Source organism: Scyliorhinus torazame, chromosome 13 (assembly GCF_047496885.1).
Source record: "Scyliorhinus torazame isolate Kashiwa2021f chromosome 13, sScyTor2.1, whole genome shotgun sequence".
In the NCBI taxonomy this organism is placed as follows: Eukaryota; Metazoa; Chordata; class Chondrichthyes; order Carcharhiniformes; family Scyliorhinidae; genus Scyliorhinus; species Scyliorhinus torazame.
Window position 1 is genome coordinate 32,866,300 of NC_092719.1, and position 25,706 is coordinate 32,892,005.

The 25,706-nt window shown below is 45.1% G+C and overlaps 2 protein-coding genes across 8 annotated transcripts in view; one reads left to right on the forward strand and one right to left on the reverse strand.

The window, feature by feature from the left end:
• The window catches only part of srpk2 (SRSF protein kinase 2), a 366,377-nt gene that overhangs the window by 180,526 nt on the left and 160,145 nt on the right, over positions 1–25,706 (forward strand). The window contains exon 1 of one of the 7 annotated variants that reach the window (XM_072471290.1): positions 23,231–23,375. The exons of the other annotated variants lie outside the window; for them this stretch is intronic. Coding sequence (XP_072327391.1) covers positions 23,308–23,375 — 68 coding nt within the window. The 5' untranslated portion in view covers positions 23,231–23,307. Of the gene's footprint in view, positions 1–23,230; positions 23,376–25,706 lie in introns of those variants that run through there. 7 annotated transcript variants of the gene reach the window in all.
• Positions 5,362–5,892, reverse strand: LOC140387940 (ubiquitin-ribosomal protein eL40 fusion protein). The gene has a single exon (XM_072471296.1). The coding sequence runs from the start codon at positions 5,831–5,833 to the stop codon at positions 5,447–5,449; it is 387 nt and encodes a 128-aa protein (XP_072327397.1). The 5' UTR covers positions 5,834–5,892; the 3' UTR covers positions 5,362–5,446.

Genomic DNA, 25,706 nt, shown 5'->3' on the forward strand with positions numbered 1-25,706 from the left:
CACAGTGGTTAGCACTGTTGCTTCACAGCTCCAGGGTCCCAGGTTCGATTCCCGGCTTGGGTCACTGTCTGTGTGTAGTCTGCACGTTCTCCCTGTGGATTTCCTCCGGGTGCTCCGGTTTCCTCCCACAGTCCAAGGATATGCAGGTTAGGTGGATTGGCCATGCTAAATTGCTCTTGGTGTCCAAAAACGTTAGGTGGGGTTACTGGGTTATAGGGATAGGGTTGTGGTGTGGGCTTGGGTGCTCTTTCCAAGGGCCGGTTCAGACTTGATGGGCCGAATGGCCGCCTCCTGCATTGTAAATTCGATGGTCAATGGAATATATCAACAGTCTGTCTCACCTCGAGATCTGAAAGAGCTAAAATTGATCTAGCTTTATGTTAACACAGATGTCTCTAGCCTCTATTCAATAAACTGTCTTGACTGCCATAACTCTATCTGAGTCAGGTGGTCCAGAACCATTGCATATTGATCAACCCCCATGTTCACCACCTTCCATACATTCCTCCTGTTATTAAGCCCATTTTCTACATCTTTGCAGTGTTACTCTGCCTCTCTCCTGTCTATCATAGACTGCCTAAATTGCAGAAGGAAGTCCTTTGGCCCATCGAGTCTGCACCGACTCTTTGAAAGAGCATCCCACCCAGGCCCACTTCCCCACCCAACCTTTGGACAATTGGGGCAATTCAGCATGGCCAATCCACCTAATCTGCGCATCTTTTCACGGTGGGAGGTAACCGCCGCAGCACCCGGAGGAAACCCACGCAGACACGGGGAGGATGGGCTGATTCCACGTAGACAGTCACACAAGGTCAGAATCAAGCCCGGATCCCTGGTGCTGTGAGGCAGCAGTGCTAACCACTGTGCCACCGTGCCACCCATGCCACCATGCTATCTCGCTGTATCACTAACACTGTGTTGTCTTCACCTTGAGGTCTGACCTCTAATGTACTATTGACCAGGACGTCAACCCTACAGTATCTTTAGCTTATCTGGAATGTTGTAGTCTGTGCCGTGTTACCCACTAAATTCTGTATCTCTATTATCACCTTTCCCTCCAATCTCTATAATTGCCCAGCAGGTTAATTTTTTAATTCTTGCCTCTGTGGTTGTGCTCTACCCATAATTATTTTAAATTTTTCAATTAGAGCACTTCTTGACCACCCTCTCTAGGGATTACAACCTAAGTTTACCTGATGTTTGTAACTGAAAACTATTGTGTAACTGAACTGCCGATTGTGGTCCAATTTTGTGTTTTATTTTCCTGCCCTCTGGTTTCCCTGGTAGAATATTTCGGGGATCTGAAACTTCATATTAGGGTTCCTGTACAATGGACTATCATGATTGCCAAAATGAACAATGGGACAGTAAATAAGATTGCTCTTTAAGTTTATGCTTTAATTGCAATAGATTTAAGACAACATTACCCATAATTTAGTTGGGTTGAGGAGAAGCACACTTTTTGTATGCAATTTACTGACCGCTTTTATTATAGCCAAGAATAAGTCCTCGCTTTACGATGCCTCGTTTTCAGTAATTTCAATTTAATCTTCCATTTTTAATGGGACTGGTATTCATGTTTAACGTTTTGGGTTTGCATTCATGTTGTTTCACTCCAGGTGTATTGTAGGATTGCGTGATCCAATGGTGCCATTTTGGAGGGACCCCTCCCTCTCGACGCAGCCCCTCCCTCTCCCCGCTGCCCCACTCTCTCTCGACTCTCCAGCTTGTGTCTTACTTCCATCAGCCAGCAACTCAAAGCTGCTCTCACTCTGTAGGTTGCTTCCTGCCTCTTGCTGCTCTTCTACAGAGCCCTTGCTCACAATAAGGCTTTGGGAGGGAAACCAGCCAACAGGAAGATTGTTGGAAAGCAAAAGGATTGACTGGCAGAGGAGCTGGGGGAGGCAGCCAGCATGTGGGTTGGAGAGTGAGCGAGTTGGGGAGCATGATCAAAGGTAGTCAGAAGGTAATGGGAGAGGTGACCAGCAAGAGAAGGAAAGGCAGCACGGTAGCATTGTGGATAGCACAATTGCTTCACAGCTCCAGGGTCCCAGGTTCGATTCCGGCTTGGGTCACTGTCTGTGCGGAGTCTGCACATCCTCCCCATGTGCGCGTGGGTTTCCTCCGGGTGCTCCGGTTTCCTCCCACAGTCCAAAGATGTGCAGGTTAGGTGGATTGGCCATGATAAATTGCCCTTGGTGTCCAAAATTGCCCTTAGTGTTGGGTGGGGTTACTGGGTTATGGGGATAGGGTGGAGGTGTTGACCTTGGGTAGGGTGCTTTTTCCAAGAGCCGGTGCAGACTCAATGGGCCAAATGGCCTCCTTCAGCACTGTAAATTCAATGCTATGATAACAAAAGAGGCGGTAAATGGGCAGTAAAGTAAAGTAATCTTTATTGTCACAAGTAGGCTTACATTAACACTGCAATGAAGTTACAGTGAAAAGCCCCTAGTCGCCAAAGAGTGATCATAAGAAATAAGAGCAAGAGTTGGCCACTTAGTACCTCGAGCCTGATTTGCAATTGAATGAAAGCATGGCTGATCTGATTGTGTCCTTAACACCACTTTCTTGACTGTCCCATAGAACCATTGACTCCTTTGTCAATCAAAAATCTGTCTATCTCTGCTTTGAATCTATTCAATGACCCAGCTTCTACTACTATCTTGAGTTAAGAATTCTAAAGACAAGCAGCCATCTGAAAGAAGTAATGCCTATCTACCATAAGTTGGAGACCCCTTAGTTTGTAACTGCCCCCGGTTCTAGATTCTCCCAGTAGAGGAAACATCCTCCAGCATTTACCTTGTCAAATCCTATCAGAATCTTATATGCTCCAATAAGATCACTCCTTACTCATCTGAACTCCAATGAGGATTGGCCCCTGCTGCTCAACCTTTCCTCATCAGACAATCCCTTCATCCCAACCTTCTCTGAACTGCTTTCAATCCAAGTATATCCCTCCTTAATTAAGGAGATCAAAACTCTACACACTGCTCCAGATATGGCCACGCGAATATCCTGTACAATTGTAAAAAATACTTTCCTTCTCGGATACTTAATACCCCTTTTAATATAGGACAGCATTCCATTTGCCTTCCTAATTACTTGCTGTACATGCATACTATTTGTGATTCATAATTGTGATTTATTTTAACTATTTAAATAAAAAATATAATTGTTCCCAGATTTACTAAGTTAGCAACACGCCGCATTTAAACTAACAGGGTATTATGTTTAAATGTTTTTTTTCTGTCCGGAAAGGTCTTACAGAACTTAACTAAAGCTTTTACATTTGTTAGAATGTGAAAATCTGGTTTGTTCAATATTGTTTCATTTATAGTTACACTTTTGCACTTTTTTAGAATGTGGAACAACATTCAGCAAAGAATTTCAGTGTGTTTTAAAGTCTTTTAAAAATATATGTATGTTCTTGTTCTTGTATTTTTCCATTGTGTAGTCGAGGAAAGGTGTTAAATGGCATTCGCAACACATGTAAAAACAGATAAGATTGGGTTTTCCCTTTTAAGTGTAAAGGATAGAGACTCCATATTTTTTTGCTCTTTTGTGTTGTGTGTTATGACACTTCTTGGGACTGTTCCATGTTAAGTAGTGGTATTTTTATTTACTTGTTATTTTAGAGAATATTGTGGTTAATATCATTGAAGAGCTGGCCCAGTAGTGGAACACAAGACCTGTACAAATACTACTGTGCTTTTTTCCATTCAACATTTCTGATTCTTGCCAGCTCATAGAGAGTTGCCATACTTGGGTGTGGCACTAGTCCTGGGGGTGAGTCAATGGAAACTGCAACATGCATGATGCATGTCACATCAAGTAGTTGAAGGGTGACCAAAAGTTGCAGATTTTAATATCCTGACAGACATGAGACCACCAAGTTGGTTCCAAGACTCCAAACTCCTAATTGCCTGAGAAAACCACACTCTACCCTTAGGGTTTACATGCTCCCACGCCATTAGCAGACCAGGTCACATGACACTCTAAGAACTCGCCCCCCTTACAGGGGCACGCTACCATATCCCTCTCCCTTCATGTTCCTGATTACATTCTTCAATTAACAAAGAAACTATTTACAAAAATACACAAGTGCTTCTTTTAAGGTACGTTGGTCAGGGTACTTCTTTAAAAAAAATCTTTATTATCACAAATAGGCTTACATTAACACTCTCTAATGAAGTTACTGTGAAAATCCCCTAGTCGCCACATTCCAGTGCCTGGTCAGGTACACGGAGGGAGAAATCAGATGGCCAAATGATCTTTCGGGACCTGTGGGAGGAATCCGGAGCACACGGAGGAAGTCCATGCAGACACAGGGAGAACGTGCAGACTCCGCACAGACAGTGACCCAAGCCGGGAATCGAATCTGGGACCCTGGCGTTGTGAAGCAACAGTGCTAACCACTGTGCTACCATGATCCTTTGAGAACGACGCAATTCACTTACTGTTGCTTCAGCAGTAGAGGGTACATACTTCATGAGCTGACTCTTGATTTGTGAAGGTGCATCTGTGCAGATAGTTTCCTCCGTTCCCCCTGGAACTTTAGTGGGTTCGTCCTCGGGGATAGTTTGTTGCGGCATGATTTTCATTCATACCCGTATTACTGACAAGCCTACCCGGGCCAGGTTATCCCATTGGGTCTGTGTACGATTCTCTCCTCGGATCGGCCACGTTTTATTTTAACCTTCTCCCTTGAACATCCACCTCGTATGATATTGTACCTGTTTTTGCCACCGCTGTCCTCTGACCCAATTTAGCTGCCCTATTCACAGTTAGCTTCTAGTCCCCATATATCCTGATGGTTCCATTTGGCTTCACCACTGGCACAGTTGGAGTCGCCTGCTCCGAAACGGTACAAATTTTATGATACTTAATTCTTCTCGTCGCGTGAGTTCAGACTTAACCTTCTAGCGTAAGGCGTAGGGGACGGGACAGTTCAGGCTCGGAAAAACTTGGGTGTGGCTTCAAGGTCAACATAGATCTTTGCTTTTAGACCCTGTATCTTACCTAATCCGTCTTGGAAAACATCTTTATTTTTTTTAAGATGTCTTGAAGATTTCTAGCTAATTTAATCTAATTTGGCAAAGCCAATCTCAGCCCATTAGACTTGGCCCTTGGCCCCTCGACTACTACTAAAGACAATTGAGCTGAATGGTGCCGGTGGCTTATGGCCGTTGTTGTTGTTCCTAGGATTCTTAAAGCTTTACCAGTATAGTAGATGTGGCTATCCTGACCATCGTGCTTTTTACCTTCAGGGGCCTGTCCACACCTTGCCACTCCAGCTCTATTCTAAGTGGCTGACCATTTACCATCAGTACAATTGTAATTGGGGTGTATTGTCCACGTTCATTTTTTTTTTTTTAATGACGCAATGTGTGCTTTTATTGGAAATTTAGCACAAACACAAGTTTAACATGGACAGTGTGCCCAACATTTACTTCAGCTTCTTCTTGGGTCGCAGATTGTTTGTGTGGCCACACTTTGTTTTCCGACAGTTTGATGCACGGGGGTGCAGACGGGCATAGCACTTGCAACAGATCATCTTGTCACAGTTGTATTTCTGAGCAAGGACTCGGAGGGAGGGGTCCAGGACACCACCCCTCAGACGCAGCACCAGATGCAGAGTCGACTCTTTCTGGATATTGTAGTCAGACAAGGTGCGTCCATCTTCCAGCTGCTTCCCAGCGAAGATCAAACGCTGCTGATCCGGGGGAATCCCCTCCTTGTCCTGGATTTTGGCTTTCACATTCTCGATGGTGTCGCTCGGTTCCACCTCAAGGGTGATGGTTTTCCCAGTCAGAATTTTCACAAAAATCTGCATCTTGCCTGTTTCGCTGACTGTCAGAACCGAAAAGGAAAATGGCGGTTGTCGGAACTGGAAATATATGTTAATGTTGTTTCAACTACACGTGAGATTCATTTTTAGGATTATTCCCAATATTGTGTTCAGGAATCAGAGGTTTTGATGGCTCACTGCGGGCATTGCCTGCTGTTGCATTTCCTCCTAATGTGCCCCCACCAATTGCAGGCATAACATGTAGCTTCCCTGAATTTACATTTTTCCTGGGGGTGATCTCTCCTCACACCGATAGCGTTCTTCATAGCTCCTGGTCTGTGGACCAAATTCCCTTTATCTCAGCACTCTCTTCTGACTCGAGCCTCTTTCCTCATTACTTTCTGCAGCTTCTTCTTTGGTGCCATGACTGTCAGCGGCTTCCCGCCAAACTTGGTGGACCGTGCCTGCTTGCACGCTCTGTAACTCCATTGCCACCCCCTTGGCACTTTGCATAGCCTGGGTCACGTCTTATGCCTTCTTTAAAGTAGGATTTTCAAACTCCGGGTCACGACCCGCAGGTGGATCGTGTGTGGGAGTATTGCCATTCCCAATTGCAGGCGAAGGGGCCAACGGTCACGACTGGCTTTTAAATTGAGAATGCCGGCTGCGACTGGCGTTTAAATGCGAATGATGCAGTCTTGCTGCCAGAAGCGGCGGCAGGGAGCAGGTCACGCACCTGTCAAGTACACTGATGTCATTTGCCGCAAAATCACGGTGCAGAGATTCCCCCATCTTCTATCTGCGAGCAAGCAAGGCAACAGGACTGTGAAGAACTGAGGATGGATCCTTTTGTTATAAGGAAGAGAGGGCCAGAGACATAAATAGACAGTATACCTACCAGACCGGATCTCCCAACTGAATCTGCTGGAGAGAGCTGCAGAGGAGAGTCCACAGCAGGACACTAGTGTGAGCTGTATACAGAGCTCCAGGGCCACTGGTGAACAGCCTGCTAAGAAAAAGTGAAATCGGGAACAAAGCAGCATAAAGTTGATTTCTTGAGGTATGGCTTTGTTTTTTTTTTAATAAACATTTTATTGAGGTATTTTTGATATAGCGACAACAACAAAATAAACAATATACATGAAACCATAAACATAGTGCAAAAGCCATTTACCTCTCATACAGGTCCCACTCTTATTGACCCCCTACTCTAATCTAAATTACCCCCCCCCGTCTGCTGACGATTAATTTCCCGCAAAGAAGACGATGAACGGTTGCCACCTTCGGGTGAACCCTAACAGTGACCCTCTCAAGGCGAACTTGAATTTCTCCAAACAGAGAAAGCTAGCCATGTCCGATAGCCAGATCTCCGACTTCGGGGGCTTTGAGTCCCTCCATGCTAATAGTATTCGTCTCTGGGCTACCAGGGAAGCAAAGGCCAGAACATCTGCCTCTTTCTCCTCCTGGATTCCCGGGTCTTCCGACACCCCAAAAATCGCCACCTCTGGACGCAGCGCTACCCTTATTTTTAACACCGTGGGCATGACGTCTGCAAATCCCTGCCAAAATCCCCTCAGCTTTGGATATGTCCAAAACATGTGGACATGGTTCGCCGGTCCTCCCGTACATTTTGCGCACCTGTCCTCCACCCCAAAGAATCTGCTCATGTGAGCCCGGTGAACAACCTTATCAGGCTGAGCCTGGCACATGTTGCAGACATGTTGACTCTACTCAACGCACCTGCCCACAGACCATCCTCTATCTCACCTCCCAGCTCCTCCTCCCACTTGCGCTTCAGCTCCTTGGTCTACGTCTCCTCCTACCCCATAAGCTCCTTATAAATGTCCGAGTTGCCCCCTTCTCCTACCCACCCTATGGAAACTACCCTGTCCTGAATCCCCCTTAGGGGTAGGAGCGGGAAGGTTGACACCTGTTTACAAAGGAAGTCCCACACCTGCAGATACCTGAATTCATTTCCCCTCGCCAACCCAAACTTTTCCTCCAACGTCCTTATACTCGGAAAGCTTCCCTCTATGAACATATCCCCCATCCTCTCAATCCCCGCTCTCCGCCATAACCGGAACCCCCCATCCATACTCACCGGGGCAAACCGGTGATTATCACAGATTGGGGCCCAGACCAATGCTCCCACATGCCGCCTCCACTGGCCCCAAACTCTCACCACTGGACTGGTGGATTACCGTGCCGGCGGGAATGGCAGAGGCGCAGTTACCAACGCCCCCAAACTGGTGCCCTTACATGAAGCTGCCTCCATACGCACTCATGCCGACCTCTTCCCCCACCACCCACTTCCTGATCATGGCTATATTAGCCACCCAGTAATAGTTGCTAAAATTTGGCAGCGCCAGCCTCCCTCTCCCTGACCACGCTCAAGCATTACCTTCCTTACTCGCGGGATCCTGCCCGCCCAGGCAAAGCCCGTGATCACTCTGTTGACCCGCTTAAAAAAGGACCGCGGAATAAAGATGGGGAGACACTGAAATACAAACCGGAATCTTGGGAGGACCGTCATCTTCACTGTTTGCACCCTCCCAGCCAGAGACAACCGAAGCGCGTCCCATCTTCGAAAATCGTCCTTCACTTGGTCCACCAGCCGGGCCAGATTCAATTTATGCAGCCGGTCCCATTCCCGCGGCACTTGGATGCCTAGGTACCTAAAGCTTCCCTTTACTAACCTAAACGGCAGCTCTCCCAGCCGCCTCCTCTCCTGTCCCCTCGCCTGGACCACAAACATCTCACTCTTTCCCATATTAATCTTATACCCTGAAAACTGGCCAAATTCCCCTAGAATCCTCATGATTTCTTCCATCCGTCTATTGGGTCCGAAACGTACAGAAGCAGGTCATCTGCATAGAGCAAAACCCTGTGCTCCACCCCCCCGGACCAGTCCTCTCCAGCCCCTCAAGGCACTCTGAGCAATTGCCAACAGTTCTATAGCCAGCGCAAACAAGAGTGGGGAGAGGGGGCATCCCTGTCTCGTCCCCCATGCAGTCTAAAATAGTCCGGTGTTGTCCTATTCGTCCATACACTGGCCACAGGAGCCTGATACAGTAACCTGACCCAGTCAATAAAGCCCCGCCTGAATCGGAACCGTCCCAGTATCTCCCACAGATAGTCCCATTCTACCCGATCAAAAGACTTTTCTGCATTCATTGCGATCACTACCTCCACCTCCCTACCTTTTGGGGGCATCATGATCACATTTAACAGCCTTCTTACATTGGCCACCAACTGCCTGCCCTTAACAAACCCCGTCTGGTCCTCCCCAATAACGTCCAGAACACAATACTCGATCCTGGAGGACAAGATTTTGGCCAGCAACTTGGCATCTACATTCAACAGACAGATCGGCCTGTAGGACCCATACAGCTCCGGGTTCTTGTCCCGCTTAAGAATCAGCAAAATCATTGCCTGTGACATCGTCGGGGGCAACACCCCTCTTTCCTTTGCCTCATTGAACATCCTCAACAAATCGGCCCCAATATCCCCGAGAACGTTTTATAAAACTCCACTGGGTGCCCGTCTGGACCCAGGGCCTTACCCGCCTGCATGGCCTTCAAGCCCTCCATCACCTCCAGCCCGATTGGGGCCCCCAACCCTTTGACCCGCTCCCCGTCCACCTTTGGGAAATTCAGCCCCTCCAAGAAGTGCCTCATCCCTTCCGGCCCCGTCGGGGGTTCCGACCTTTACAGCCTGTTTTGGAAATCCCCAAACGCCTTATTCACCCCTGCTGAATCACCAACCAGGTTCCCATCTCCGTCCTTTACTTTCCCAATCTCCCTAGCTGCCTCCCTCTTCCTAAGCTGCTGTGCAAGCATTCTGCTGGCCTCCTCTCCGTGTTCATAGAACGCCCCCCTCGCCTTTCTCAGCTGCTCCACCACCCTCCACGTGGTCAGCAAGCTAAACTCCGCCTGTAACCTCCGCCGTACCCTTAAAAGCCCTGCCTCCGGGGTCTCCGCATACCTCCTATCAATCTGTAGTAACTCCTTTACCAGTCGGTCTGTCTCCGCCCTGTCCACCTTCTCCCTATGGGCCCGGATCGAGATCAGCTCCCCTCTGACCAGCGCCTTCCCACACCACCGCTGCTGAAATTTCCCCCGTGTCATTGACCTGCAAGTAGCTCTGAATACATTTCCTCAGCCGCTCGCACACCCCTTCATCCGCCAAATGTCCCACATCCAACCTCCAGTGTGGGCGCTGGTTACAGTCTTTACCAACCTGCAGGTCAACCCAATGCAGAGCATGGTCTGAGATTGGAATCGCCGAGTACCCCGTGTCCACCACCCCAGCCAGCAAGGCCTTGCTCAAAATAAAGAAATCAATCTGGGAATACACTTTATGCACGTGTAAGTAGAAGGAGAACTCCTTCACCCTCGGCTGCCCAAATCTCCATGGATCTACCCCCCTATCAGCTCCATGAACCCTCTTAGTTCCTTTGCCATTTCTGGCACCCTGCCCGTTTTTGAGCTTGACCGGTCCAAGCCAGGGTCCATAACTGTGTTGAAGTCCCCTCCCATGATCAACCTGTGCGAGTCCAGGTCCCCAGCATCCTCGTTATAAACTCCACATCATACCAATTTGGCGCATACACATTTACTAATACCACCTGCACCCCCTCTAGCTTCCCACTGACCATAATGTACTGACCATAATGTACCGACCTCTCGCGTCTGAAACTATTCTACCCGCCTCAAACACCACCCGCTTATTGATCAGGATCGCGACCCCTCTAGCCTTTGAACATAGTCCCGAGTGAAAGACCTGACTGACCCAGCCTTTTCTCAGATAACCTGCTCCGTTACTCTAAGGTGCGTCTCCTGCAACATTACCATGTCCGCCTTCAATCCCCTAAAATGCGCGAACACACGTGCCCTTTTGACCGGCCCATTTAACCCTCGAATATTCCAGGTGATCAGCCTAGTTGAGGGGCTCATTGCACCCCCTCTACCGATCAGCCATCCCCTTTTTTAGCCCGCCTCCAGCCCGTGCTCCGCACCTCCACCGGTCCATCCCCAGGCAGCCCCGCCTCCAACCTCCTCTCTGTCCCTCAGCCCGAGTTCCTCCATCGTCAGCAGAACATTCACCCCCCTCACCCCTCAGTAACAACACCCTGTAGCCCAACCCCCTTACTAAACCAAACATTTGCACACCCCCCACTGTGCTTCCGAGAGCTAGCTCGTCCAGCTAGCTTGGTGGCCCCCATCCCCGGCGCCAGATAGTCTCCCACCTATTGTTCCCTCCCCACCCCCTCATACAAACAAGCTCCGACATCAAACAATGCCTACACAATTGCCCAACAGAAAAACACCAAGATCAAAACAAGCACCCCTCCATCCCCCAACAGTGCAAATGAAACCCTTAACTCACTCAGCTCTACCGCTGGTTCCAAATCAATGCAAACGGCATCACAAACATCTTCCATGAAACGCAAAACGGGAAACTTTTTACAAAAACAGAGAAACAAACAGAAAAAACAAAAACATAAACGTTGCAGCCAAGTTCAAAAGTTCTCAGTCCATCACCAGCCCTTTCTTTTTCGCAAAGTCCAACGCGTCCTCGGGCGACTCAAAGTAGAAGTGCTGATCCTCATGTGTGACCCAGAGACGGGCTGGGTATAACAGTCCAAACTTCACCTTTTTCTTAAAAAGGATCGACCTGATCTGATTGAAGCCTGCTCTCCTCCTGGCCACCTCTACACTCCGGTCCTGGTAAACCCGCAGGATGCTATTGTCCCATTTACAGCTCCGTGTCTGCTTGGCCCACTGTAGAATGCACTCCTTATCCGAGAACCTGTGGAATCTCATCACCATTGCCCTCGGGGGGTCTCCCATTTGCGGCTTCCTCGCGAGTGCTCTGTGAGCCTTATCCACCTCCAAGGGCCGGGAGAATGCCCCATCCCCCAGCAGCTTCACAAACATGTCTGCGATGTATGCCCCAGCGACCGTTCCTTCGGACCCCTCCGGGAGCCTGACGATTCTTAGGTTCTGCCAGCGGGACCTATTCTCTAGGTCCTCCACCTTCTCCAGGAGCTTCTGCTGGTCCCTCAGCATCCCCACCTCCAGCTGCACCGCAGTCTGATGTTCCTCCTGCTCAGCTAGCGCCTTCTCCACCTTCTGGATCGTCCAATCCTGGGCGTCCAATCTATTCTCCAACCGCTCAATCAACTCTTTTATCGGGTCCAAGCAGTCCCGTTTCTGCGTAGCAAAGCTTTCCTGAATGACTTGCATCAGCTGCTCCATAGAATACTGGGTCGACAAGCCAGAGGTCCAAACCTCCGTCATGCTGTCTTCTGTTGCAGCTATAGCCCAAGCCGTCTCTATCTTTTTGTTTCTGCCCTTACGAACAGTTCTAGTCCTTCCCTCCATGCACCAAAGTGGGAATTCAGTAAACAATTGCCACTAACATCCGTTTTACAATTCAAGTCCGGTAGAAAAACGGTCCAAAAGTCCGACCAGAGCGAGAGCGATTTACTCCTTCATAGCTGCCATCGGAAGTCCCGAGGCATGGCTTTGTTAACTGTGCCAAAATCCATGTGCGTTATATGCTGGGAAGTACTGGCAAATGAAAGTTTAAAATCCTCAAAACTTCAAAAGCATTTGAAGCATGGTGAATTCAAACCACATAATTTTATTCAGAGGATTCAGTGAGAACTGAAGTCCTTAACAGAAATGTAACATTGAATGACCAAGCTAAATTAGCCTCTTACCATGTAGTTAAAGAGAAAATGCCCCATACTGTAGCAATGAGATTAATTCCCCCTGCAGCATGAGACAATGCTCGTACGGTCCTAGATGAGAGGTCAGCTGAAAAACTGAAATGCATCGTACTTAATGATAACACAGTGGCTCGCCGAATTTGTGATATTGCTGAGAATTTAGAAGCCCAAGTCCTTTCTCGTTTAAAGTCAGCACAGGGGTTCTCAATACGACTGGATGAAAGAACAACCGTTTCAGATTGTGCAACCTTGCTAGTTTACGTTGGGTATGCTTGGCACAATGAAATTTGTTGAGGATTTGTTGTGCTGTCTGACATTACCATTCAACATGCCTGCGCAGAGATTTTTGAAGCATTGAATAGTTACGTGGTTGGAAAGTGCGAGCTCGACTGCGTTCGTTGCAGAGGAATCACAAGCAATAGGTAGCCAACATGACTGGGAAAAACAGCGGAGTTATAAGAAGGATTAAGGAGGCAGCTGGTCAGGACATTGTTTGGAATCATTGTTTTATTCACCGTGAGGCATTGGCATCAAAAGGAATTGTGAAAGTTGTGAATTCATTCAACACAGCTCACTGAATACCAGGCATTTTGAGGCTCCTGGTGTTCCGATATGGGGTCCGAGCACACACATTTATTTTCCCACACAGAGGTAAGCTGGCTGGCAAAGAGCCGGGTGCTTGCCAGAGTTTATATAGAACATAGAACATAGAACAATACAGCGCAGTACAGGCCCTTCGGCTCACGATGTTGCACCGAAACAAAAGCCATCTAACCTACACTATGCCATTATCATCCATATGTTTATCCAATAAACTTTTAAATGCCCTCAATGTTGGCGAGTTCACTACTGTAGCAGGTAGGGCATTCCACGGCCTCACTACTCTTTGCGTAAAGAACCTACCTCTGACCTCTGTCCTATATCTATTACCCCTCAGTTTAAAGTTATGTCCCCTCGTGCCAGCCATATCCATCCGCGGGAGAAGGCTCTCACTGTCCACCCTATCCAACCCCCTGATCATTTTGTATGCCTCTATTAAGTCTCCTCTTAACCTTCTTCTCTCCAACGAAAACAACCTCAAGTCCATCAGCCTTTCCTCATAAGATTTTCCCTCCATACCAGGCAACATCCTGGTAAATCTCCTCTGCACCCGCTCCAAAGCCTCCACGTCCTTCCTATAATGCGGTGACCAGAACTGTACGCAATACTCCAAATGCGGCCGTACCAGAGTTCTGTACAGCTGCAACATGACCTCCCGACTCCGGAACTCAATCCCTCTACCAATAAAGGCCAACACTCCATAGGCCTTCTTCACAACCCTATCAACCTGGGTGGCAACTTTCAGGGATCTATGTACATGGACACCTAGATCCCTCTGCTCATCCACACTTTCAAGAACTTTACCATTAGCCAAATATTCCGCATTCCTGTTATTCCTTGCAAAGTGAATCACCTCACACCTCTCTACATTAAACTCCATTTGCCACCTCTCAGCCCAGCTCTGCAGCTTATCTATATCCCTCTGTAACCTGCTACATCCTTCCACACTATCGACAACACCACCGACTTTAGTATCGTCTACAAATTTACTCACCCACCCTTCTGCGCCTTCCTCTAGGTCATTGATAAAAATGACAAACAGCAACGGCCCCAGAACAGATCCTTGTGGTACTCCACTTGTGACTGTACTCCATTCTGAACATTTCCCATCAACCACCACCCTCTGTCTTCTTTCAGCTAGCCAATTTCTGATCCACATCTCTAAATCACCCTCAATCCCCAGCCTCCGTATTTTTTGCAATAGCCTACCGTGGGGAACCTTATCAAACGCTTTGCTGAAATCCATATACACCACATCAACTGCTCTACCCTCGTCTACCTGTTCAGTCACCTTCTCAAAGAACTCAATAAGGTTTGTGAGGCATGACCTACCCTTCACAAAGCCATGCTGACTATCCCTGATCATATTATTCCTATCTAGATGATTATAAATCTTGTCTCTTATAATCCCCTCCAAGACTTTACCCACTACAGACGTGAGGCTCACCGGTCTATAGTTGCCGGGGTTGTCTCTGCTCCCCTTTTTGAACAAAGGGACCACATTTGCTGTCCTCCAGTCCTCTGGCACTATTCCTGTAGCCAATGATGACATAAAAATCAAAGCCAAAGGTCCAGCAATCTCTTCCCTGGCCTCCCAGAGAATCCTAGGATAAATCCCATCAGGTCCCGGGGACTTATCTATTTTCAGCCTGTCCAGAATTGCCAACACCTCTTCCCTACGTACCTCAATGCCATCTATTCTATTAGCCTGGGGCTCAGCATTCTCCTCCACAACATTATCTTTTTCCTGAGTGAATACTGACGAAAAATATTCATTTAGTATCTCGCCTATCTCTTCAGACTCCACACACAATTTCCCATCCCTGTCCTTGACTGGTCCTACTCTTTCCCTAGTCATTCGCTTATTCCTGACATACCTATAGAAAGCTTTTGGGTTTTCTTGATCCTTCCTGCCAAATACTTCTCATGTCCCCTCCTTGCTCGTCTTCGCTCTCTCTTTAGATCCTTCCTCGCTACCTTGTAACTAATCATCGCCCCAACCGAAACTTCACACTTCATCTTCACGTAGGCCTCCTTCTTCCTCTTAACAAGAGATTCCACTTCCTTGGTAAACCACGGTTCCCTCGCTCGACGCCTTCCTCCCTGTCTGACCGGTACATACTTATCAAGAACACGCAGTAGCTGATCCTTGAACAAGCCCCACTTATCCAGTGTGCCCAACACTTGCAGCCTACTTCTCCACCTTATCCCCCCCCAAGTCACGTCTAATGGCATCATAATTGCCCTTCCCCCAGCTATAACTCTTGCCCTGCGGTGTATACTTATCCCTTTCCATCATTAACGTAAACGTCACCGAATTGTGGTCACTGTCCCCAAAGTGCTCTCCTACCTCCAAATCCAACACCTGGCCTGGTTCATTACCCAAAACCAAATCCAACGTGGCCTCGCCTCTTGTTGGCCTGTCAACATATTGTTTCAGGAAACCCTCCTGCACACACTGTACAAAAAACGACCCATCTAATGCACTCGAACTATATCTTTTCCAGTCAATATTTGGAAAGTTAAAGTCTCCCATAATAACTACCCTGTTACTTTCGCTCTTATCCAGAATCATCTTCGCCATCCTTTCCTCTACATCCCTAGAACTATTAGGAGGTCTATAAAAAACTCCCAACAGGGTGACCTCTCCTTTCCTGTTTATAACTTCAGCCCATACTACCTCGGAAGAAGAGTCCCCATCTAGCATCCTCTCCGCCACCGTAATACTGCTCTTGACTAGCAGCGCCACACCTCCCCCTCTTTTGCCTCCTTCTCTGAGCTTACTAAAACACCTAAACCCCGGAACCTGCAACATCCATTCCTGTCCCTGCTCTATCCATGTCTCCGAATGGCCACAACATCAAAGTCCCAGGTACCAACCCATGCTGCCAGTTCCCCTACCTTGTTTCGTATACTCCTGGCATTGAAGTAGACACACTTCAAACCACCTACCTGAACACTGGCCCCCTCCTGCGACGTCAAATCTGTGCTCCTGACCTCTATACTCTCATTCTCCCTTACCCTAAAACTACAATCCAGGTTCCCATGCCCCTGCTGCATTAGTTTAAACCCCCCCAAAGAGCACTAACAATTCCCCCCCCCCCAGGATATTTGTGCCCCTCAGGTTCAGATGTAGACCATCCTGTCTGTAGAGGTCCCACCTTCCCCAGAAAGAGCCCCAGTTATCCAGAAATCTGAATCCCTCCCGCCTGCACCATCCCTGTAGCCACGTGTTTAAATGCTCTCTCTCCCTATTCCTCATCTCACTATCACGTGGCACGGGCAACAACCCAGAGATAACAACTCTGTTTGTTCTAGTTCTGAGCTTCCATCCTAGCTCCCTGAAAGCCTGCCTGACATCCTTGTCCCCTTTCCTACCTATGTCGTTAGTGCCAATGTGGACCACGACTTGGGGCTGCTCCCCCTCCCCCTAAGGACCCGGAAAACACGATCCAAGACATCACGTACCCTTGCACCTGGGAGGCAACATACCAAACGTGAGTCTCTCACGCTCCCACAAAATCTCCTATCTGTGCCCCTGACTATAGAGTCCCCAATTACTAATGCTCTGCTCCTCTCCCCCCTTCCCTTCTGAGCAACAGGGACAGACTCCGTGCCAGAGGCCCGTACCCCATGGCTTACCCCTGGTAAGTCGTCTCCCCCCCCCCCCCCCCCCCCCCCCCCCACAAGTATCCAAAGCGGTATACTTGTTTCTCAGGGGAACGACCGCAGGGGATCCCTGCACTGACTGCTTTTTCCCAGTCCCTCTTACAGTTACCCACCTATCTCCAATCTTTGGTGTAACTAATTCCCTGAAGCTGCTATCTATGACCCCTTCTGCCTCCCGAATGATCCGAAGTTCTTCCAACTCCAGCTCCAGTTCCCTAACTCGGTCTTGGAGGAGCTGGAGATGGCAGCACTTCCTGCAGGTAAAATCAGCAGGGACACTAACTGCATCCCTCACCTCAAACATCCTGCAGGAGGAACATTGCACTCCCTTCCCTGCCATTCCTCTAACTTTCTACCAAGATCTGGCTAACAACTAAATTAAATTTTTATAAAAAATAATAATAATATAATAAAATATGGTACTTACCTCAGACCAATGGGTTTTATTATTAGGTTAGAGGAGGAGGGCGGGTGGGAGACACTACACGTGTAGTGTCTCGGGTTTCCTCTCCACCAGAATTTATTGGATTATTGAATTTATGAACTGAGGTATGAAATGCACACTTTACTCCTTGAGAAATCATCATCTCAGGCTGATTTGTTTGGTGATCTTGGGCTGGATTCTCCGCCCCGCCGCGCCACTTTTCTGCCAAGACCCGCCGACGGGATTCTCAGTTACACTGGCCGGACAATGGGGTTTCCCATTGTGGGGCAGCCCCATGCCGTCGGGAAACCCCCAGGCGTCGGCAAAATGGAGCATCACGCCGGCAGAGAGCCCCGACCCTTAACTATGAACTACCTGGCAGACATCTTTTCAATTCTAAATGAATTGAACCTCAAATTGCAAGGGAAGGATGATGATTGCTTTCAGCACTGTGATGAAATAGATGCTTTCCAAAAGTCATTGAAAGTTTGGTAAGTGAATACAAAGCCAAAACTGCTACATGTTCCCCACATTGCTACGACACATGACGCATTGAAGAAAACAGTATTAGTAAGGGAACTGTCAATGGCAAGCCTTGTTCAGTCACATCTGGCTGTGCTGATCAAGAGTTTTAGTCGCTACTTTCCAGAGAAGTTTCAGATTTTGAAAGAGAAGAGGTGGGTGAAAAATCCTTTTGAATTTGAGACCTCAGAGTCAATTATTAACTTTCAGCTGACTCCAAATGAAGAGACTGAACTTCTGCGCCTCATCTGTGACAGCACATTAAAAATTTGCCATACGTTCATGAGGCTGTCAGCATTCTGGAGTAGCATCTCTGAGGAGTATCCAGTGCTGAGTAAAACAAGATTTTTGTTGCTATTCCCATTCAAAAGGTTGGATTTTTGGTCCTCACAAAGATGAATACAGCACAAAGGAACCGGCTGAACTCTGCACCTGTTGCCGAATTGAAATTGTATCGCTGCATTATTATCGAGGGCTTTGGATGATAATGTCCTTGACGAATTCCAGACGCTGCTCAAAGGTTTTTGCATTGGGGGCATCTGAGACTCCTAGTCAGGTTTCATGTGGGAGCGCTGCAGGCCGTCAGTAGGGATATCTGTTGCTTTTCTTCCCTCCTGATTTTGTTGGCCTTAAAAAAAAAAAAGCGGAACTGTTGAACATTTAGTCTCAATTTCTCCATATTGGGGTTGAATAGTTCTAATTTGCCAAAAGAGGTACTGAACAAGTTTGCTTCAAGGAAAGGCTTTCACACACAATTTGCTCTCCCAATTCCTGTAGCAGTAGGAAGGCACGGTTGATCTTCATCGCCAATGTAATATCTTGCCAGATGGGTGACCACCAAGTTGATTAGTGAATAACAGTTTGTTAAAGTAATAACTATATACAGAGAGTGAGATAAAGGGCTATCATGTTCCAAAACTCCTAACCGCCTGGAAAATCATGCTCCGCCCCCAGGGTTCACGTGCATCTGACCTCATTGGCTGATCGGATCACATGCCACTCTGGAAACACTCCCCCCTTAAAGGGGCACATTACCATACATATATTTAACCCCGAGAAGAGAGAAAAGAAGCTTACTATTACAGGTATTTGAAATCTTATTTTTCTCCATCATTTTTATCCTCCTGTTAGTTAGCAATAACTATTTGCTTATCTGTGCTTATTGAAATGGATCAAAGTATGTATTATTTCCTACTGCAACAACATGAATCTTTTCGTTTTCACACCAGCCATTCCTGTGGCATCCTTAGCATCTTCGTTGTCTCCCTTTCTCCCATTTTCCCTTGAGTGATCTTCAAGCAGTCTGCTAATGTCTCATTTAAAAACTATCTCTTCACCTTACTTATCTTTAGTCACTTCCACTGTACTTTATATTTCTGTTTGCTGTTATTCAAATCTCTGTGGTGTCTGGGGATGCTCACCACTTAAAAAGTAGTGTGCAAATTTTTTGCTGTTAGAACTTCTATCAGCTGCCATAAAAACATAATTTTCTAATTCTGTGGCCATAACTTCAAACCCAGGCCCGGAGTGTAACCACCTACACTTTCCAACATTGCAACTAATTTGAGTTAAATCTTTTAATTTTAGCTACCACTACTAATTAATCAACAATCTTAACAGCTCAACATCTGCAGAAGATAATTTTACAAGTATATATGGTAGATGTTTCCCTGGAATGTTATTTCTAAACTAGTGAAGAAAAATAACTTTATGAAAATGTAATCCACAATTAAAGATTGAGTGGTGGGTTTGAATAAAATATAAAAAAATACAAAATAAAACGAGAAATGACTAGCTGATTCATCAAGCCTTTCCTGCCCCACATGTTGCAAGCTGTTAACACTATTAAACCTATCCTACTCCCTCTCTCTTACACACTCAATCTCTCAATCTTCTGGGAGAGATTTTAAACAATCTTTGGATCAATTTTCAGGAGGGGAAAACTCCAGGAAATTCAATCAAGTTGATGAGACAGGAACTCCCCCCCCCTAAAGCCAAGCAAGGATTATTTAATGCTATTCTTCTACCAAATGGTTCACATAAAACTAGCACCTTGCCTACAACTTATCATCTCTAATTTCTTAATTCAGAACTATTTCTATTTTTAAATATAGACACCAGATGGACCTTTTTCTAGTACTTGGAAACAGTCCCAAATTTGTGTGAATAGCTGTATATATGAACCAGTGGCTCAGAGATGGCTTGAAGTTGAGATAATAGGAAGTGAGGCCAGGTGAATTGGCACAGATGAGTGGGTAACCATGAATTTTATAGGTGTATTGTATGTAGAGGGAGCTCAAGGGAGGACAACAGGCAGTGAACTCAGTGGACAAATGGAACACGAGTTGAGGTTAAGGAGTTAATTTATTGCAGCAGCAGAATGAGGAGCATAGGGACGGTATAAAGTAAATACACAAGATCAGTTGGGATGAGGAACACCAGTGAGGTGAGGAACACACTTATAAAATAAAAAATAATATTTGCAAACTCATGCCACGATATGGTAAGCTGCCTTCACTTTGAAAAAGATCTATTTTAACAGCAATTTGATGGTTTCCTATCTGACGTTTAAGAGTTGAAATCTTCCTTTCAAGTTGAAGATGCCTCACTGTATAGGGAGGAAAGGGAGTGGGGCATTTTACATGAACTACCAGGTTATAGGTGAGCAAGAATTTTGTATTTCCTTTTTCACTGAAATGAAGAATGAATGAAATGTAAAATTTGTATTTTTCCCTTTTATAGTGGTTCATTCAGATGGGCTCCATGATATTCAAACTGGGGAAGTTCTCCTGGTGTTCTGACCAAATATGAATGAAAAATGAAAATGAAATGAAAATCACTTATTGTCACAAGTAGGCTTCAAATGAAGTTACTGTGAAAAGCCCCTAGTCGCCACATTCCGGCGCCTGTTCGGGGAGGCTGTTACGGGAATATTTGATGGAAGTTTCCAAAACTAATGACATGCTCCATAAATGTAATTCCTTTTATCCTTTTTCTCACCTGTCCCTCCTGTTATATTGCAGTTAGGCCATAAATAACATAGATGTATTTTAGAAAACTACAGCCCTTTTATTCTCCCATCAGAGTTATCATAGAATCATGGAATTTACAGTGCAGAAGGAGGCCATTTGGCCCATCTAGTCTGCACCGGTCCTTGGAAAGAACACCCCACTTAAGCCCATGCCTCCACCCTATCCCCGTAACCCAGTAACCCCACCTAACCTTTTTGGACACTAAGGGCAATTTATCATCGCCAATCCACCTAACCTGCACATCTTTGGACTGTGGGAAGAAATCGGAGCACCCGGAGGAAACCCACGCAGATATGGGGAGAATATGCAGACTCCGCACAGACAGTAACCCAAGCCGGGAATCGAACCTGGGACTCTGGAGCTGTGAAGCAACTGTGCTAACTACTGTGTTACCATGCTGTTCCTTCAATAAAAAGCAGTTGAGTTCTTTGAATCTTTAATAACTTGGAGCATCATTTTTATAACTCAATTTTCCCCTCTCATGTGTTAAGTCCTTTTAGAAAGAAATGCATTAATAGTTCACACTGTGTAAATTGGAATCAAAAATTGGCTATCTTTAAAGAAGAGATGATTTGCACACAGTTGATATAGATTCCCAAGAGAGAAAGAAAAGGCAGCCAAAGCCTGAACTCCCGGGACAACAAAAGAGGTAGAAAGTAAGATGAAGCTGAGAAATGATGCAGCTGACAGGTGTCATGGCTGATTATACAAGTGAGAACTGGGCTAATTATTGGAAATTCAGAGGAGAGGTGGAAAGACAAAGGAAAAGTATAAGCAGAGACTGGCATGCTGACACAAGGCAGTTCTTTGGTTCGTATATGGAGAGGGACTGAAAAGTGGATCTAGACATGAGGCATGGCTGAGGTACTAAATGAGTACTTTATATCTGTTTCAAGAAAGATGATGCTGCTGAAGTCATAATGGAAAAGGTAGTTCAGGCAAAAAAGTAGTAACAAGAAGGTACTAAAAAGGCTGGCCAAGTGAGGGAAGTAAGGTGAAAATTGCAGAAGTACTGGCCATAATCCATCAATCTTCCTTAGATTTGGAGGAGTATTGTCAGAGGGCTGGAGAATTACAAGTGCTGCATGCTTGTTCGAAAGAGGATGTAAGCCTAGCAACTAGCGAGTCAGTTTAACCTCGCTGGTGCAACACTTTTAGAAACAACAACCCGGTTCAAAAAGAACAGTTGCTTAGGCAGATATGGATTAACTAAGGAAAGCCAACACTGATTTATTAAAGGTAGATTTTGTTTAACTAACTTGATTAAATGTTTTGATGTAGTAATAGAGTGACTTGAAGGTTATGCGCTTGATTTGGTGTACAGCGACTTCCAAAAGGTGTTTGATAAAATGCTGCATAATCAACTTGCCAACAAAATTGAATCCTCTTGAATAAAAGGATCAGTAGCAACATGGATACAAAGTTGGCTGAGTGGCAAGAAGCCAAGGGTAGTGATGAACGGTTGTTTTGCAGACTGGAGAAACACGTACAGTAAGGTTCCCCAGTGCTCAGTAAATGGACCACTTCTTTTCTTGATGTATATTAACAACCAGGACTTGGGCAAACGGGGCACAATTTTAAAATTTGCGGGTGACAAAAGTAGGAAATATTGTGAATTGTCAGGATGATAGTGATAGGCTTCAAGAGGACATGGGTAGGCTGATGGAATGGGCAGGCACGTGACATGCAGAGAACTGCCAAGTAATACATCTTTTTAAGAAGAATGAGAAGAGCATAAATTAAAGGATACAATTCTAAGGAGAGTGTGGGAACAGAGAGACAGAGTGCACAAATCATTTGAATTTAGCAAAGCAGTTTTCGAAAGCAGAAAAAAAGGCATGCAGGATCCTGGGCTTTACAAATAGAGGCACAGAGTACAAAAGCAAGGAAGTAATGATGAACCTTTATTAAACACATTGGTTTGGTCTCAACTGGAGCATTGTGTCCAATTCGAAGCACTGCATTTTAGGAAAGTTGTGAAAACCTGAGAGAAAATGCAGAAAAGATTTACGAGAATGGTTCCACGGTTGAGGGACTTTATTTTCATGGATAGAATGGAGAAGCTGTTGTTGTTATCCTAGGATAAAAGTAGTTTGAGAGGACATTTGACAGATTTGCTCAAAATCATGAGGGATCTAGACAAGAGTGCACGGAGATAAATTTTTTTTGGCATCGAGTACCCAAGGGTACTTTAAGGTGATTGGCAAAAGAAACATGAAAACATTTTTATGCAGCAAGTGGTTAGTATCTGTAATGCACTGCCTGAGCGTGGATGGATGCAACTTCAGTCATAGCTTTCAAAATAGAATTGGAAAACCACCCGAAGAGCGAAATCTTTCAGGGCTATGGGAAAAGGTGAGGAAATGGGACTAGCGAAGTTGCTCTCGCAGAGCGTCAACATGGACTCATTAGGCTGAATGACCTCCTTTATGCTGAACCATTCTGTGATTCTAGAATATTACAGTTGTGGTCTTGAGCAACTGAAAATTCGTTTCACCTTTTGAACAGTTCTCCTCTCATCAACATAAAATCCTTTATGCATTTTCATCTTTGTGTGGATTGCTGTGGTCCAGAGTCACAGGCTGTCATCCGCAGGATCAAAAGGTATAATCATTGGGTAGGATTTGTCTTGATTGCTTGCATATGCTTTCTGCTTTGGTTTGTGCGCGAGTAACTCCTGCATATTGACACGATGTTTAACAGTTCATACGTAGTAGTTGGGCATTCCATTTCACCTTTATTTTGATGTTTCTCTTTTGGATTTGATTTCATTATTTTTGGCTAATCCAATTTTTGGCTGTGCTCTATGTGTACTTACTGACAGATCCTTATGAGGTTAATTCTGAAATGCATTTACATGTCTCAAAATGGATCCCTTTGGTCTTCTGTGTATGATTTATGTTCTAATATTTGTTTTGCATTTTTAAAATTGATACTCATAGTCAGGCACCCATTTGAAATTCACCACTTTGTTCCAAATCTCCTCTTTCACATTGATAGTGGATAGATGACTGACACAGACAAGTTAATGTAGTACACTTCTTCCCAAGCAACTAATCTTGAATGTACATTCATACATCTATAGTGGAACATATTTACATATATATTATACCAACCCATTGTACATTTTCATTGTAATATTTGTAGGAAAAGTTGATTCATGTATCCAGGTTCTTTGGCATGACTGAAATATCATCAGGAGCAGACGGTGTCAGAGCGTTGTAGCTTCTGTAGCTTTGATTTCTAGGACATCACCTTTGAGACACGGGTGCAGTATATGTGATTACGTGACTGAGAATTGTGCTTCATATATGCTACAACATGTTTAGAACCTGACTCCAATCTTTTTTTCTGCTTTTCCACCCTAAACATGGCCAAGAGCTCTTCAGATGAAATAGCCTTCTGGTTAGAGTTATGGAGGTAAAAATCATAGAATGTTTTAAAATTGGATACTGTGGTTTCTAAGATGAACCCATTTGTCTGCCTCATTTTATTTACCTTTTGAGTATAAGAAGTAATCAGAGTGAACTTAAAACATAATTTATTATTTCCACTGCTTTTGATAAGCTAACAAACTAGTGAATAAAGGCTGTTATAATTGCAAAATTTTACTTGATTTTTTTTGGAAAGCATTCAATATATGTTTCACATGTGACTTTGTTGGAGAAACATACAGTTCAGAATTGGTGGTAAATCCATAGCTTTGAAAACTTACCTGGCAATAGACCTGCCACATTTTATTACTCGGGATTGGCTCATTGTACCTACTTATGGATTCAATTAGCGAGGTCCAATATGAGATTGAATTGGCAGCATTTCTTTCATTCTGGCTCATTTGCAATTTGTGCTAGATATGTAATTGAACATAAAAGTTCTGTATACCATATTTGAAATTTGTAGCTCTTTGTCAGTATGCAGTTTTTTTTCTAGTTTTTGAGCTGGCCATCCTCCAATGAGGCAGGAGAAGGGGTGATAATGACTGAGAAAATACCGTGTTGAGTGAAAACACAAACCGGAATAAAACATAATAAATATGTTCTACAATATACTCCATCTTATTTCAAATTATTCAGAGCATCGGTAGTTCTAAAAAAGTAGAATTGCAGATAATGTCTACTCTTAATTCAAATTATCATATCCAGGGCGCTGGTAAAAATAGCAGTTATTTTGGTGTCAAGTTATGTTACTCAATATGTCATTCAAGGAAACTGCCAGGCTGAATACAAATGACTGAAGAGTTGAGCAAGACTTAAGTAGCAGCCAGATTGAGCAAGATAGAGATGTTAATCAAAAAAAAGAATAGGACGAATCTTGCTGTGAAAATAATGGTTGGCTAATAGCATTCTCCAGTATTACCACACATGCAGAGTTGAAAGTGAAAATCTGGATATGTGTGTGATAGAAGCTGCATGTAAACACCATAGTGTTGCCTATTTAAATGTATTGACAGTATGAAGTTCCTGTACTGACATCATAGATATGGATTAAAATTGCAATTAAAAAATTAGGGTTTGTCCATTCCATATTTAACAGTGATGCAAGAAATGCTGCCAAATAACACCTTAACACTGAAAATTAACTTTTCTAAGTGTGGAGTGTCATTCTTTCAGTTTTAAATTATTGTTGTAGGGTTTAAAAAAAAAGTATATACAGGGTATATACATTCTATTTTATGTTCCATATTTCTCTCGCAATCCAATCTTTTTTCTCTTTGGCTTTCTGTACCTCATTTGATGCTGACTTCAGCATACTAACTTACCATTTTTGGCTCAGACGCTGTACTGCTCTTTTACGGTCCTTCGGTCTGATTGGTTAAGGAAAAGACAGTGGCCAGCCTAGTTCGCATTGGTCCCAGATACCCTGTTTGGATGTTCATCTGACCGCAATTTGCCATGCAAAACCCATAGAAAATCTATACAAGTCCAATAAATGATG

Excerpts from the sequence above, each read along its gene's own strand:
- LOC140387940 (XM_072471296.1), bottom strand. The coding sequence starts at position 5,833 with ATGCAGATTTTTGTGAAAATTCTGACTGGGAAAACCATCACCCTTGAG.